Here is a 17,409-nt window from a genome sequence, read left to right on the forward strand (position 1 = left end):
TGACTACGTCTCTGTCTTCAAAGGACAAAGTTTCTATTCATTCGCTCAATGTTTTCTGTGCTTTGCGTATTTGTGTTTAGAAGTTGGGATGTGCGCAAGACTGTAGATCTTCTGGTCCTCTATGATACACACAAGAGAGGCTGACCAACCTCTAAGGTGACTATTGCTTGATGATTACAGCTGGAAGACCATCACGTGGTCTTCTGTATACACGTCTACTTAGTTTTACAGGTTTAATCTGTTTGCATCCAAGGATGCAAGTTTTTGGAGAAAGGTGCTTTTTGCCATTTCTTTTGAGTGTTCCCTCCCATGATGCATCTTTGGGATTTTCCCAGTATCCCTGATGTTCCCCAAAGGAGGCCAGAGAAAATAGGATTTTTATGCTTGCATGAATTCCGTTTTTCTTAGTCCATTGGGGTATACCGGGCACCAATCCTTGGTTAGGGTCAGGGCTCTTGGGTGTTATATTGACCATACCGCTGAGGTTCGCAAAATTACTGATTTGTTTGTGCTGTGTAGTGTGCATAAGTATGCACATTGGCCTCTAGACCATCGCTTGCACAATGGGTCATTCCCACTATTCAGTTGGCGTGCGTTCTGTGCTAACCCGGTGCCAGTGGGCTTAACAGCTCATTCGACCAGGGCTGTCTTTGCTTCATGAGCAGCGTGTCATGGTGCCTCACGAACAGTTGTGCCAGGCTGCTACTTGATGGTCTGTCCACAACTTTGGTAAATTCTACAAGATGCAGGGTGCAAGGTTTTGCGTGCGGCTGTTTCAAAGCAATTCATTCCTTAGGGGCAGCTTTGGAATGTCCCAATTGTCTGAGTGTCCCCCAGTAGGGTAACAGAGACCTTAAAATCAGTTTCTCTCCATTGGGGGACACTGCACCTCCCAGCCTTTGCTCAAATTGTTTGCTGTTTGCATGTTTTGGGATTTTTTCTTGACCTTGTTAGGCCCTCTCTTTTGGGCTTGATTATTTAAAAAAAAACTGAGGAAATAGTTCCTATAGGAGGGCATAGTAAGAGTGAAGCTATCCTCCCAGCACTTTTAGTTTAAAGTGCCCCTGACTCCAGGACCACCTACTATACCCCAATGTCTCGCACTGTTCCCCAATGGAGTAAGAGAAATGGATTTTACAGTGAGTAACAAAAATCCTATTTTTCTTACATGATGGAATGAAATGGAATGGATTTTTTAGTGGATTCTTAACACAGGGTCTTATTCATGTCTGCCCCTTTGAGTAGCATATCTAGCATGAATTAGCACTTTGCATGCCCAGAAATCAAACTTGTGCAAATTAATGCATGTTCACAGAACTCGCATACACATGCATCTGATACTTATGCTTCTATAGGACTTGAGAGGTTGAATGGGGGAGGGAAGGGGTAGACTAATGTAGGCCATGTACAGTAAGGGTGTCTGCAACTTGCATACAGACGGTATGCATGTTTTTTTTGTTTATTTATATGCATGCATAGTAGAAAATTGAATATTTTACTCAAATTAAAATACACATTTGGTATAGGTTTATATATGTCATATGACATGCACTGTTTAAATAGCAGCATTTGCAAAGGGGAACACGCTTACTGTTTTAGAAATGTACCATAGAAAAAAATCTAAGTTTTTTTTAATACAGGATAGGCACATAAAATGGCAAAACATGGTACGTGCTGAATCTTTGCAACCTATTGTCAGGCCCTTATCAATATAAGTTATAAAGTGCAGGCCCAAAACCTTACAGAATTGTTGGGAAGAGCTTATATTTTGTGAAATTGTGGTTCATATTTTGGAATTGAATGGCATGTTTTAACTTATTTTTCATGTTATTGATATACTAGACATGTTTGTAAAGGGCCACCAGATTCTTTTTACTGTATTTCAGATGTCATGTTATATAAACTGCTGTCGGAAAACATTTATATTTCAGCTCCATTGTCCTTTTTAATGAAGTGCTTCAAAGTAATGAGATACCCTATTTTATAGGAACATACAAATTCTACAATTTACTTTTCTTTATAGATCACTGTTTGAAATTCATGTGATATTTCTTTTAGGGCGTAACTGATGAACGTGTTTTCATAGAAGATGGTTGTTCAGTCCAGATACACAGTGCCGTTGTAGATCAAACAAAATTGAGGTTGTGGCTATTAAATTACCTCGACCTGAATTGGGAAGCCAAGTATCCCATCCAGAGCAAGCAACAGGAAATTCACTTTATCAGATTCCGCTGCATCTCAGAGCTGGAAAAGGCAGAACTGGACATTGCTGTCCATGTCACTTACACCACTGGGCAAACCATTATTGCAATTCATAGTCCATACTGGATGGTGAACAAAACCGGGAGGATGCTGCAATACAAGGCAGATGACATTCACCGAAAGCATCCTGCTGATCACAAGAAACCACTTCTTTTCTCCTTCAAGCCAAAGAACTTTTTCCAAAATAATAAGGTAATATTATGTACAGAATAAGGGCTCAGTGAAGTTAGTATCCTTTATTTTGACCCAATGCTGGGCTAAAAATATATTTGGCTACATTCTTCTCTATTTAAATCACAGTCAAGGTAAATGTCCCACATTTACAGGATGTGAATTAAAAATGTATGGTTACTGCCCTTAAAATCTAGCCAATAAGTAAATGGGCAGATTAGTGTGTTTAAATCAGTTCTTACATACTAATGAATGAGCAGATGTGAGATGATGAAGAGATAATACAATTCATTGTCAGATGGCAATAATCTTTTACCTCTGTTTAATTTCCTTAGCTAGTGAGAACCATCTCCACTGTGTTTCTGTTGCCAAAGTAAATGATGCATGTTGATTGCCGTGTGCTGCTTTTACAGGTACAGCTCATGATAACTGACAGTGAGTTGTCAGACCCCTTTTCTATGGATACTGTTGGTACTCATGGGGCTGTGAAATGCAAGAGTAAACATCTGGATTACCAAGTAAGTTAATTTCTGACTTTATTCTTTCTGGGGCCAAGAAGAAAATACTTACTATATGGTAGTAGTGTCTGTAATATTAAGATTGAGCCAGTGTCCTATTGTAAGTCCCTATTTTCTCAAGTTACTTATTCTGACAATCGTCCTGCAATTTGGCATTTACTTTCAGGTATTTTAGAAAGTTCCATTCAACCAATGAAAAGAGCAATTAAAAAAAATAATAATAGTTGTCTTTATAAATAAAATCATATTCCATAGTATGGAACAATATTTGATAGGGAACTGTAATTGCTGCCATTACAGTGGGTTATGAGTACTGTTCATTCCAACCATCTCAGCAGTGTACATTATAGGGGTTCACAATTCGGCAGACTGCTTGAGTTGCTATGGGTCTAGTCACTAGTCTTTTCATTGTTCATGACTCAGTATACATCTGGGTGTCCCCAGAAATAAACCTGCTGTTGTCACAACTAAAAGACAAATTATCCTTTCTGTGCACTGATTGCCCCATGTTGTGGAGCGGCAGAGAACAGAAGGGTTATAGATGACCAAATTCGTTTTTTTCACCTCAGTGAGCTGTCTCCTAGAGGTTGGAACATAACCCCATTACACTGTTTAGTGTCTAAAGTTCTGTCAAGGTAGGGAAATGTCCACATATACATCTTAAATATTATTAGTAGCCTCTTAAAGTTTAATGTTTCTTTTACATGTAATTCAGTAGTGACGGTAATCTGATATCAATAGATTTAATTATAAATTAGTTTGAGAAAAAATAGGATATATATATATATATATATATATATATATATATATATATATATATATATATATATATATATATATATTTTATAAAAACGTTGCTAACAGCACCATTGAGGTTCTGTCAAGAAATGCAGGGTTTTCTTTATTAAGGTTGCACACAAAGATTAATTTCCCTATCTCCAAGGATTATCTTCTAGCATCATTTATTAAAATGCATGAAAAAAAATCACAAAATACAAGCAATACAATAGTGGGTGGAGTGTTCTGTGTTGTAATCAGTGATATCAGAAATTGGAATTTGTAAGTTACTGTTTTTGAATGATGTCAGATATGTAAGACCCGTGATGGGGATGTGTGTGTGTATATACACATATCTATCCACACACATATATGTGTGTGTGTGTGTGTGTGTGTGTGTGTGTGTGTGTATGTATGTGTGTGTGTATATATATATATATATATATATATATATATATATATATATATATATATATATATATATATATTATATATTTTATTTTTATATATAATATATATGGAACGTGTGTGTGTGTATAGATAGATATTGTAATTAATGATGATATATGTGTCCCCATCTTTAGGTTGGTGTCTCCATTTATGCCAGCAGTTTCAATGTCACCAGAATTGTCACTTTTACGCCATTTTTTATGATCACGAACAGAAGCATTTACAAAGTGGATGTCATTGAAGAGGGCACAGAGAGAGTAATAGTAGTTGGCTCTGGACAGGTCAGTGTCATTTCCATTAAAATTCAGAAATTTTGATTCTGAACTGTTGCTGTATCTCTTGTATATTTATGTTCAAATAAAACAGATTTAAATGTAACTTTTAATATGCTGTTATGTTATCAATGCAAGTATATTTATGTATGCTATATGTATAGGGATAAGATGGTTACATAGATTTATCGACTCATTTAGTCCAGCCTGACTCTGTGTGATGGTGGGTATTATTACGCCAGTCTACCCAGTCAGCGCTTGCATTTTCTTGTTTATGTTTATGGCATAAGTTATGGTGTCGTAAAAGATATTCAATCGGTTGCTGAGTAACAAGTAGTAGTAGGTGACACTGCTGCCTGGCACAGAAATATGCACTTGTAACAATAGTAGCCATTCTAGTTTTTACTTTGCATTGAGTAAAACAGAATTAATGAGGAAACATGGCACTGCCAACTGTACTGCACATTTTAAAAATATGCACTGTTACATTGGAAGGATTAACTACAGCACTAAACATTAACTATTGTGGAGTACTTGTAGAGTTTCAAAATGTGCAAAGTATTGGCTTGGTAAAGGTTTGTACAAGGCATAAATTAATTATATATTTGCATGGAGATCTCCGTTTTTTTAGAGGTAAAGCTAATATGTAATTTTCACCCTTCTGCTGTTTATTGATATATTTATTTCTTCTAACAAATGGATGAAATGTAATTTTCATTGTGTATTTGTTAGGTATGACTGTGGTTGCCAAACGGTGCGCCGCAGCGATCTCAAAGGGGGTGTTGGTAAGCTAGGAGGGAGACTACTTGGTAATTATTTTGGAGACCCTAAGTCTGCCTCAAACAAAGATAGTTTGGGATTTACTGAGGTATGAGATAGCCCTGTACAGGTTTTGATGTTTACAGCCTTACCATACGTGTGGTAATGTTTTTGACTGTATACAAAGAAATATGTACAACATTCGTGTGTGTGTATGTGTGTGTATATATATATATAATATATATTAATGTGTGTATTTATTATTATTATTTTTATTTCAGTGTGTACCCCTTTGGCCTGAAGATAGTGCTAGTAAGTTGACCGTTAATGTCGAAGGCTGCCAGGTACCCCCAAAGAGAATACATTTTAATAAACAAGACAACTGCACTTTGCTTCATCTGGGTGACAAGGTAACTTGTAGCATTATAAGTAATGTGTTAGCCAAGTCAGTTTAACTTCTGTGCTACATAGTATTTTGCTTAATCAACTATATTACTTTGTTTAAAAAATCCTTATTGTAAATTAATAATTACATTTTAAAACACATTACATGCAAATTAGGAGATAACCAATTTCAGAGACAGATTCATAATTAAACCCATGGCAAGATGGTCAGTTCAATCATTTAAGGTTCAAATTAGTTGCATAAGCGTGCATATGACTAACACTTTATTCTGTTGCTACAAAGACAACAGAGATATTTTACATTGTTTGCAATATTTGTGGGAGAGATGCAGATTAAGATTTTTTGTGCCCAGCTGGTTATTCAAAACATGGGCTCCTTCCTATAGTGATCCTCCAGACATGCTAGACATCTTCTCGCAACTGATGCTGACAATTTGATATTACAATGCACTGTGTAGTGACAAAAAGTCACAACTACTAAAAAGTAGTACATTCGAGACAGTATATGATACACTGAGCACACACAACACAAGGCAATATGCTGTATACAGAGCCAGTGTATAAAAAAAAAAAGTACATTTATGCAGATGTGATTTTAAGTTGACTGTGGTAACTATAGGTTAATTTTTTCATAAATAAACTTGCCCTGATCACATATTAATGTTATTTGCAAGATAATGCCTTCCACTAATCCTGGTGCAAAGAGTCAATACTTGTCCTATGAAATTGCAGCACAAACAATGCTGTAATACAGGTACTGTTAACATTCACAGAAATACATATCCAGTCAGTACCATAAAGCATTGTTTGCATTTACCATAATATCCACCACATAATCCATTCAATAGAGATTCTATATATATTTATTTATTCCCATTATTGCGTGGTAGAAGAGTCATAGTCTACTCTTAACTTACATACTTGAGCAGCATTTAGATAGATATCAACAACCGGAACTTATTTAACAGTTCCCCTGCTGGTGTTTCTAGTCCAGAGAGTGGACTGGAAACATCAACTGTTCGTACATTTATTGGATATTCTCATTTTGTTCCCCTTTTTTCAATAAATCTGAAAGTCAGACTGTCACCTTGCTCCAAACCCACAGTACTGTTAAGGCTGCCTGCTTAACTTCTAGCTCCACCTCTGTGACTTTCTGCACTGCATCCCTACCAGTTTTGACTGTGTGAGGTTATAATTCAACCTGCTCACAGCTCTTATGGAGTAGCATAGTATCGGGGCCACCAAGAGGAATTGTGGGCCCGTGACCCTAGTGCAGCAACCTCTTGGCCCTGGGTGCTGCCCACCTACCCTAGAGAGGGGTTACTGCACAGACAAATAGGAAACCACACAAGCTCTCAACTATTGGTTTAAGCAGTTCCCTGCCCTCATTTTGCTGCCAACTTAATGGGTGAATTAGTGTGTAGAAGCCCTCGGGTTATTACCACATATAATCCAGCTCTACACATTTCTGATGCAGATGGGGCCAGAGCCACAATCATCACATCCACCCCCTATTGCAATGAGATAATACATATCTGTTTATGTAAAATACTGTAATAAGAAAACACTAGCCTCAGCAAATAAACAATGGTCTATACAAGGGAGAGTGGCTTTACCGATTGCCCTGAACTTCAGTAGACACTTTCTTCAGAATCCTTGGGCCTCAATCTATTCAGGGGCCCAAGGATTTCCCTGCCAACCATACAATGGGGAAACACAGTAGTATCTTCATTTTTCACAGGCTCATTCCCGCAAGCTTATCTGAAGACACAGATATGTCTTTCCAGGCTTTTGCTAGGCCACCATTAACACATGTTTCCTGGGAACTGAAGTTCCCAGACAACATCTTGCAGGAATCTTTTGTGTCCCCTGTGCCAGTGCTTTTAAACATGGGGATTTTCCCACACACTCCCGGTAGGAGTTAGGTACAGGTTTCCCAAGGGAAGGCGAATATTTGGCACCCTTTTCACATTGGTTTTCCTAGGGTCTACATGCCCACACTGCATCCCCTAGTGTCCCCTACTTTTATCAGCTCTGCCAAGTCTAGGGGTGTAAACAGTGGGTCAGTTAATGGTTGGAAAGGGGCTGTTCCAACCATTAACAGTCCCTTAGTGTAAAGTAGCTTTCACCCCTCCCAGAAGCTCCCCTGGCTTACACATAAACCATATATGTTTTGTTTTGTTTTTTTTGTTTTTAGTAAATGGTACACTTACACCTGGGGACTAACAAATGCTGTACATATATACGATAGGCCATAGCCCTTTATTACTGGCAGGTGCTCACTTTTGACCACAATGTGAAAATCATCCGTTTTTTTCCCCCTGTTTTACAGCTTGGAGGCATTTTAGTGGATGTCACCCTAAGAGACTATTCCACGGTTATCACTTTCTCAGACTACCTTGCAGGATCAGCTCCTTTTCTTCTAGTCAATGATACAAAATCGGAGACCATCGAATTTTACCAGAGGTAAGATATGTATAATTCTGAATGAATAAATATATATATATATATATATATAGATAGATAGATAGATAGAGATATATATATATATATATATATATATATATATATATATATCTATATCAAATAATACTTCATCATTATGCTCCAATCCCTTTCCTAATCATATAATATAAATTGTAGTTCTATTATTAGTATTATAATGTTTTACTGTTTAAATCATTCTACTATGACAAATCACCATCATCCGCTATTTATATAGTGCCACTAATTCTGCAGCACTGTACAGAGAACTCACTCGCATCAGTCTCTGCCCCATTGGAGCTTGCAGTCTAAATTCCCTAACATACACACACAGGCAGACAGAGACTAAGGTCAATTTGATAGCAGCCACTTAACCTACTAGTATGTTTTTGGAGTGTGGGAGGAAACCCACGCAAACACGGGGAGAACATACAAACTACACACAGATAATGGTCGGGAATTGAACTCATGACCTCAGTGCAGAAGTGCTAACCACTACGCCACTGTGCAGTGGTGAGTAAAAATCTTCTTTTCTCTTTCCTGCCATTGGGGCACACTGCGAGACATTGGGGACATACTAAAGCTGCCTCTAAGTGCGGGAATGCTCTGGAACGGCTGTGCGCAATATTTTGTGGCCAAAACCTGCATCAGTGTATGTAAAGCCATACCACCCAGAAAACAACATGCAGCCGAAGTAGACGCTGCCACACTGTTCCACTGCGCCATTAAATCACCGTGATGTGCCGTCCAAGAAGCTGCAACCCCCCTGGAGAGTGCACTCTAAAAGCCACTCGAACCGGCAGAGGGGTACACACAGAATGGTGGGCGTGATGTAGTGGCAAGAGACCACCTGGACCCTGAACCACCCCCCCCCCCCCCCTCCCCCTCCACGCGCTCTTTAGCACTAGAAAGGCTTTAGATAGAGGGGCATTAGATTCCTGGACGGGAAACATGCGAAGAAGAGCACGAACTGCCTCCCGCCGGAAAAGCGCTACATAACAAGAGGAGGCACAAGAATGATAGACCGCAATCCCTGAGAAAATGGGATTCCGGCACTAAACGTCTGAACCAATAATGCCCCGTGTGACGCGCCACTATATTTCTGGGAAATAACATGTGGGAAAGCCATACACACTCTTGCCCCGGCATCCCTGTGGGATGTGATATCCGAGGGAGCACCCATACCATGATCTAACAGCTAAACCAACTCGGCTATATCTAAGGAAGCACTCATACAGTGAGCTAACCGCTTAAGCAATTCAGTGATATCCATGGGAGCATTCATACACTGAGTTAACAGCTTCACTAACTCAGAGGGTCACAGGAGGCCAAAGCAAGCCCCCCTGATGACAAGAGCTAGACTCCATGGTTCTTCCTGACCAACCAAAGGTGGGCTGAGCCTGAAGAAATCCCTTAAGCAAAGACAACCCTCCACTGAGCTAGATGGAGAGCAACGGGAACTCTGAAGGGAGCAAGGCGGAGACCCCTATCAGAGCCAACTCATAAAGAAAAACCCCTTGAGATTCCTGAGTGGGACATGTGAAATTCTAGGAATTTACACCAACGGAATATCCTTTCTAGCCCAAAGGGATCAGCTGAGGAAGCTGCCTTACGGCTGTATTGAAGGTACCAACCATTCCCTTGCGAGACCCCTCTGACCGTAAGGGTTGGGCGTCCCACGACCCAGCGCCAAACTAGATGATGTAGAGCAAAGGTCCCGAACTACGAGATGGGGCCGCACTGGAAAGCGGAAAAGGAGAGACATAGGCGCTAGTCCCCTGACTTAGGAGAACCCTGCTTTGCGAGACACACGGCGGTTCACCAGGCTAGCTGGGATACACCCCGTTCTAGAAATTCTTTAGCACCCACGAGAAAATGGGACCTGTGATTGACATGTACACTCCCTAAGTTCTAGGGAGACCAGACTTGGCTATGAAAAATACCACCTGAGGGTCATTAGATTGAGAGCAGAAACAGAAAGACAGGGTAACGTGAGAAAGAAACCTGGGCTCCCTCTCGGAGAGCCCTATGACCCCACCAGGAGGACACAAAGGAATTACCCTGGAGTGCCCCACTTTCCCCTGAGACCTAATGTCTGCAAGTTTCTTGACCACCTGACAAGGTGAATGACTGACCAACACTTGACTCCTTGTGGCTGAGCACCACACGAAGGGTAAACAAGTGAATTAGAGCAAAGAGATGCTATGCGCGTCCAATAACCTGGAAGGCAGCTGCTATTGATGAAAATCTCCTTCTGGAGATATGGGTGATGTCCGGAGTGGGAAATGCAAATGATACAACTAGAACCTTAGGATCCAAGTTTGCAGACAAAAAAACTCATGTTACTGACAGGTAATTCTGCCAGGAGCATCCTGGAACTGTGTTGAAGTGAGATGAGCGTGTTCTTCAGTAGGAAGATGCTGAAGGGTACCAGTCTAGAAGATGAGGCATAAGCAAACACATCTGCTGTGGTAGAATGAGCGAAGACCTGGGTATGTCCTGAGCTAAGTTGTGTGCTTTCCAGACCAGGATGGAGGTCTGGATGTGAGAGAGCCAGATGATGAAGCCCTCAGCAGGAGGTCGTGTACACAGGGAATATTTTGACCTACTAGGTTGTGTAGCAAGCCTGTCATGACCAGCAATACCTAGGGAACTTCTGAGGCCCTGTGTGAAGATAATAGGGGTCGGAGCCTGCACTGTAATTATTGCACAACCCACGCGGTAGAGACAGCGGTGTCTCTTTCAGAAAAGCTACATAAAAGAAGTACTCTATGATACCTATTGAGGCCAAGAACTGACTAAGTTCCCTGCTCGCAATGCATGAGTGAAGTGACCACCTGCGAACTCGATAATGCAGACCTGCTGCCTGCAGAGGGGCTGCAAGTATAAATGTGATGGCAGAAAACGTCTAGCTTTAAACTAGGCGGAGGTTGGGATAAATAACTTTCACCTCCGGGGGGGTGTCCCCAGGCCTATGGGTCTTTACTTCACTGCCACTGTACATGTACTATAAGCCCCTTTGTAAGGCTAGGCATGACTCGCAATGTGGCACTCTGACCTCAGAGTAAAAGAGAGGTTGAACGGATTGGACGCGTAAACGTCAAGGCCTGGTGTCGCTGACATAAACGGGAAGTACACCTACCACCAGAGGCCCTTGGATACTAGTTTGTAATAGTGTGAGAGTTCCGTTATTGGAACATAATCCTGGGTGCATGTGGATAACTGCTCCTATCATAGCTGGATGGCTTTATGAATACCAGCTATGACCCTGCTGGGCATATACCAACCGCCCCGTTGACCCTTAATCTGAGTAGAGGCTAGAGAACTCCTTCTGTTAGAGACTCTCTAGATAAAACCCCCCTACCGGCTCCCGCTCTGTGCAGGGGAAAGCAGAATAAGAGAACTGAAAAGCAACAGGGTTGTCAAATCCAGGGTTTTTTCCCCTGTATTCTCTCTGGCGGGAGAGGGAAGGGAATTGAAAATCTGCCCAGCCTATTACTGCTTACCTGGCTTTTGTCAAAAGACAGACACAAAGTCTATTAAATGAGGAAAATCGTTTTCTCAAAAACAGTGCCACTGAGCCTTAGTGTGCGGATTGAAAAATAGACTGGTGTTTTGTAAATGCTAAAACTGTGTAAAGTTTAAGCTGTTCACTGTAACGAGCCACGTGAGAAGCTCAGTTTATGGACCGTCTTTCTAGAACACCTCTGGCTAACTGCTAGACCATGGCAGAATGTCCTGTTTATCAAACCCCAGGTATGACCCGGTCGGATGTAAACACACTGCCAGCTGACACTAAAGGTAAGTGGGGGCCAGATTACCCTTTCTGTCAGAGAAAAATCCTTTATGGGCGCCTACCCTGCGTAGGAACAACCGAACGACAGCAAAAACAGGGTTGATAACCCTGGAGGCTCCCTACTCTTTAACTCTTCTCTGTATTTGGAGAAAAAAAACAGAAGATAATCTGTGCAGTATAATAATTTTTTCTTTAGGACTTCTGCTAAACGTCAGAGACTCTGGCCAGCCTTTAAGGCGATGTGGATGTAATCGAAACTCAAGTTAGCAAGGGTTACAGTGTGTCTGCTCTTTAAGCCGAGACTATCCATCCTGAGAGTGGATGTGAACCTTCCGGGTTAAGCATGCTTTAATGTTTCAATGAAGATCCACTAGCCACCCTCTGTTGAGGAATGGGCCATATCCTGATAGAGACTGTGGACAGCTGTGAAGGGAAACAAATTTTGCTTACCCCTGCGCGATGGTGAGCAAACTTCTCTAAGTCTGGGTGGACTAGACCAGGACGGCAACATAGCTGCTTCTGTCTGGGAAGATGGGCCTGCCACAGTAGACCAAGTGTTTGTAGAAGTATAAGAAAAAAAGCACGTACCTTTTGAGACTCTACCCTCACCTTAGTGAGTTCGGCCACTTAAGTTGTCCATGATTTTACCCAGACTGGCTCTTCCAGAGCTGCTGATACCGAAGTGGGGGCACCTGGTCCGCAGACCTTAGCATCGTCAGCTGCACAGAGATCCTCTGGCTAAACTGTTTAAAAGATAATTTAAAAATATATTCGTCACAGATAAAATGCAGCTCATACTAGTGAGCCCGTATGAAATGCCAGATAATGTTAAGCAAAGTGATACAGAATAAAACAGGATCTCTTCCTGTAGGTACATATTTAATGCCATACAGATGCTTACCCTTTGACATGTCCCTTAGACATAAATCGATGCTAGGAACAGTGCCACAGAATAAATCTGCACTTTATTGCTTGGGCATGCATATCCACACATACATTGCAATACGGATCTCCCAGCTGGGTTCTTACCCCGGAGTAATGTATGAATTATTCTGAAATGCGTATGACAGATACTATCACAATTGCCAAGTAAGAGAAGCTACTCAGGATAAATTATACCTGATGCTACAGTTAAACTGTGTCCTTTTTTTATTTTTTTTATAGATAAATATAAATATATTATACATATATATATCTTCTTTAATGTAGATGTGAAAAACAGTAATCAGCACAGACTTTACTGTTAAAATAAGACACCCACACCCTGAGGCAAATTGTCTTGGACCAGTTATGTCCCCTGGGAACTCTGTCTTCAAGACAATATTAAGGTAAACAAACCAGTTATTTGTAGCAAGCCAAACCCTTAGGTAATGTGCTAGCCGATAGGAGAGGCACAGAGGGGTCACCCTTCAGAGCGCTGTATGTAACTTTAACAAGAGACTTGTAATGGTTACCGTACTCGGGAAGCCCGCCAGGGTAACGAGAAGAAAGGGGAAGTTCCGCCCCCAGGACCGCCTCTTCAATGGACCGACTCCATGTGCAGCCTAACCGCCGATGCTGAGTCTGGCCGTGGCTGCTTTCACACTGCGCTGCAGGAAAATAGTGCCCAGGTCTGCAGCAAGTTTTCCGGTCAGCGTGTAGCCTGTTAAACAGTGCAACTGCTGCCTGTGCCCCTCTAGCGGTAGCGCTCGTTGCATAGGGGATCTGCCGGTCAGTCCGTCGGATGAGGAGGAGAGGCTGTAAGCTTCACTCCCATCCGACACTATCAGCTCCCAACGCGGCCGTGTAGGCAGTACTGATAGGTGTACCCAGTCCATGCTCGTTCTATCTAGGGGGAGAACACGCGACTGCCAGCAGTGGTGAGGGGTGAGGGGAGCTGTGATGCTCATCGCCCCTGTGCAGAGACCCAGAGTGCAGGAAGCCGATGTGACTGTACACTCCTCTGGGTCTTTAACAAGGGGTCCTGCGCTGCACCTGTAAATGGAGGAAATAAAATAAAAACGTGATAAAACTATTTCTAACTATAGTATAGGCAGGAGCCTATACAAACGTGTCCTATCTCCTAGGCACTTAACAAAAACTGGAGTCTGATCTACAGAGGAGGGGCATAGTAGGGGAGGAGTCAGGGGAACAAACAAGTTTAATAAGTGCCTAAACTCCTAGTCCCACCTACTATACCCCAATGTCTCGCAGTGTCTCCCAATGGCAGGAAAGAGAAAAAATGTTTTGTTAAAAGTCAACCTCCGTTTTGGCAGGCTTCTCTTAAAGAGATCCTGTCAACGTTGGGTTAACAAGGATTTTACCTAGTGCTCTATGTAAGTATAGAAATAATAACCGTGTTTCTATGCTTTTTTCACTTGGGAGTGAGCTTACAAAGGCAGCAGACGCTATCAGCATAGAAAAAACAAATAGTGCGCTCGATACTGTGTTAAATCCATTTAAACTAAACATAAAATAAGCTCCAAAGTTTTATGTAATGTCACAAATGACAAAAGGCATTCCCATTGTTTTTATTTTTATTACAGTTATATTCACTTGTAAGATAGAAGGTTGAATTAATAAAACAGAAATGTTGCTTCTGAGGTGTGTTGTAAGGTTATCTGCCCGCAACCTGATTCTCTTACTGACTACCTCTTGGTATATCTTTTGCTGAAGTGTTTTTGTTTCCATTTAGCTCTGTTAATAGGGAGAAGGAAAATCTGCCACCAAGAAAAGCCACATTCTATGCCTGGGAAGACCCCACTAGTCAAAGAGAGTTGACCTGGATATGTGGAACGAGCACAGGCTATGTCACTCAAACACAGGTTAGCATTTTTTAACAGCATGATTTTAATTGAATGGACAATGGGTTAAAAACACATTTATTACAATACTAAAAACCTGTAAAATACTGTAGTTTACAACTACTGTATGTCCGAATACCCCTCCTTTCACAAAGCATTTTTAAATATATAGCATGTTCAAATCTAATTGATCCTTATATGCTAATTTTTAATGTTCACTTTTACACCAAGACGCAAATTATAAAACAATTTGTATTTTCTGATTTCTAGGACCGAGTTGAATACCTTAGAATGGAAAATAGCATTGTTTATTTGGTGTCCTTCCTGGAAGGTTTACAGCGGATTGTGCTGTTCACTGAAGATGAAAATGTTTTCCAAGTGACATATGACAGTGAGAAAGCAGAGTTAGCAGAGCAGGAGTTTACAATCTCTTTGTCAAACCTTGGCATTTCTTTAGTAAATAATTACTCAAAGCAAGAAGTCTCTTACATTGGCATCACCAGGCAAGTTAATACAGTCTGTATTTATGTGGTCACCAATACATTATATTTAATTAGAAATGTGTATTCTAAAATTGAGTGAGTCAATCATTTGATAATATTGGTAGCCTGTTACACACTTTTATTATTATTGTCTATTTCTAGGGCGACACAAGTTCCAGTAGTAGTACAAGAAGGGTAACATGAAGGATGGCAAGGGGAGCTGAAGGTGGCAAAGTAGGGGTAGGAAGCAAGGAGGAGTGGAAAAGAGATGGGGAGTGAATGAGAGAGAAAAGTCAAGGGTAACGCCCAGGCAGTGGACTTGAGGAACTGAAGAGATTATGATGTTGACAAGATTAGATTATGATGACACATGAAGTACGGAAGACAATGAGCTTGATTTTGTCCATGTTTAGCTTGAGAAAGCATTATGACTAGTAGGAGGTGGCAACGAGTTTGTTGGAAATACACAAGAGGAAGGAGGCAGAGATGTCGGGGAAGATGAATAGAGATGGGTATCATCAGCAAGGAGGTGGAACTGAAGACTAAGGGAGCTGATTCGCTCACCAAGTGTCACAACTATATTGCGTACCTGCTATTGTTGGCGCAACTCAGAGGAAGGTGCGGAATCTAACGTGCCCCTGGTATTCACCAGGAACCCCTGCAAGGAAGTATGGACTCCGCTGCAGGGACACGCAGGTCGCGGTCTTCCCACAAGTCAACAGCGAGATACAAAGAGGTGTCAGACAGGCTGGGTCGGTAATGTTCTGGTAGTACGAGGTACACAAGGATATCCAGAAGAATGGTGAGACAAGCCGGGTCGATAACGTTCAGGCAGCGCAGTACAAAAGGAGAATCCAAATGGGGTGGTCAAACGGTCCGGGTCAAAAGGTCACAGGCAGCACATGGATAGTCAGGAACAAATACAGGAGACTGCTACACACAAACGCTGGAGGCAGGAAGACCTGATACTCTGGCACTGGTAAGAGTACCAGAGGATGTTTAAATAGTGAGGTGCCCCAATCAGAATCAGCGCTGCAGCGCTGTCATTCCCGGCGCCAGGGAGATCCATCCATAGCGCCCCGTTGCCTAGCAATGGGGCGCGATGTACTGAGGTCGGCGGCCGAAGCCGGAAGTGATGCGTCTGGTTGGTAAGCAACCAGACGCGCCGGGTGGAGACCAGGCGACAGGACCGCGGGATGGCGCCTGACAGTATACCCTCCTCTTCTTCCTCCTCCTGTTTGAAGGAATCTTTTAAGAACTCTAGGAGCGTGAAGGTCTTGCTTGTCCACCCATAATCTCTCCTCTGGGCCGTATCCTTTCCAATGGACAAGATATTGCTGTTTGCCATGAAGAATGCGGGAGGCCAAGATCCGATTGACCTCGAATTCTGTTCCAGAAGAGGTTTGTATTGGTGGGGGACGACAGGGAGGTAAAAATAATTTATTGAGTACCAACGGTCGTAGTAATGAGACATGGAAAGTATTATGACATTTCAGAGAAGGAGGAAGTTTTAATTTAAAGCACACAGAATTGATTACTTGCAGGATGGTGCAAGGGCCAATAAATCGTGGAGCCATCTTCGTAGAAGGAACTTTTAGTTTCAGGTCCCAGGTGGATAGCCATACTTGGTCCCCCACTTTTAGGAGGAGAGTGGCCCTACGATGACGGCCTGCAAAGATCTTGTGATGCTGAATAGCCTTGAGTAAAGCCGTCTTAGTTTTGGCCCAAATGAGGGCAAACTCCTGATAGAGAGTATCTACGGCTGGAACCGGCGAGGAGGACACTGGAAAAGGATCCGGAAAAACAGGATGGCTTTAATATACAGTAAAGAATGGGGAGAATCCTGTGGACTCATGAATGTGTTGGTTATGGGAGAACTCTGCCCAAGGAAGGAATTGAGACCATTTATTCTGATTGTCAGAGGTAAAACAGCAAAGAAACGTCTCAAGATCCTGATTGATTCGCTCCATCTGTCTGTTGGTTTGGGGATGATACCCCGAAGAGAATTTTAATTCTATATTCAATTTACCGCAAAAGGTTCTCCAGAACCGGGATGTGAATTGGACTCCACGGTCCGAAACGATCTCCTTAGGGTAGCCATGTAACCTGAATATCTCCTTGATAAAGACATCTGCAAGATGACCGGCTGCGAGCAATCCAGTTAGAGGAATAAAGTGTGCCATCTTCGAAAAGCGATCAATAACCACCCAGATAGTGGTAAACCCTGCACTGTGGGGTAGATCTGTGATA

At 41.9% G+C, this 17,409-nt stretch overlaps 1 protein-coding gene across 3 annotated transcripts in view; it reads left to right on the plus strand.

Annotated features, from left to right (window-relative positions):
• VPS13A (vacuolar protein sorting 13 homolog A) overlaps nt 1-17,409 on the plus strand; it is a 243,599-nt gene that overhangs the window by 157,490 nt on the left and 68,700 nt on the right. For all 3 annotated transcript variants that reach the window (XM_075211020.1, XM_075211019.1, XM_075211021.1), the window contains 7 exons: nt 2,059-2,454; nt 2,847-2,951; nt 4,313-4,459; nt 5,491-5,619; nt 7,947-8,080; nt 14,569-14,698; nt 14,948-15,180. In XM_075211020.1, coding sequence (XP_075067121.1) covers nt 2,059-2,454; nt 2,847-2,951; nt 4,313-4,459; nt 5,491-5,619; nt 7,947-8,080; nt 14,569-14,698; nt 14,948-15,180 — 1,274 coding nt within the window. The remainder of the gene's footprint in view (nt 1-2,058; nt 2,455-2,846; nt 2,952-4,312; nt 4,460-5,490; nt 5,620-7,946; nt 8,081-14,568; nt 14,699-14,947; nt 15,181-17,409) is intronic.

Source organism: Mixophyes fleayi, chromosome 1 (assembly GCF_038048845.1).
Source record: "Mixophyes fleayi isolate aMixFle1 chromosome 1, aMixFle1.hap1, whole genome shotgun sequence".
NCBI lineage: Eukaryota > Metazoa > Chordata > Amphibia > Anura > Limnodynastidae > Mixophyes > Mixophyes fleayi.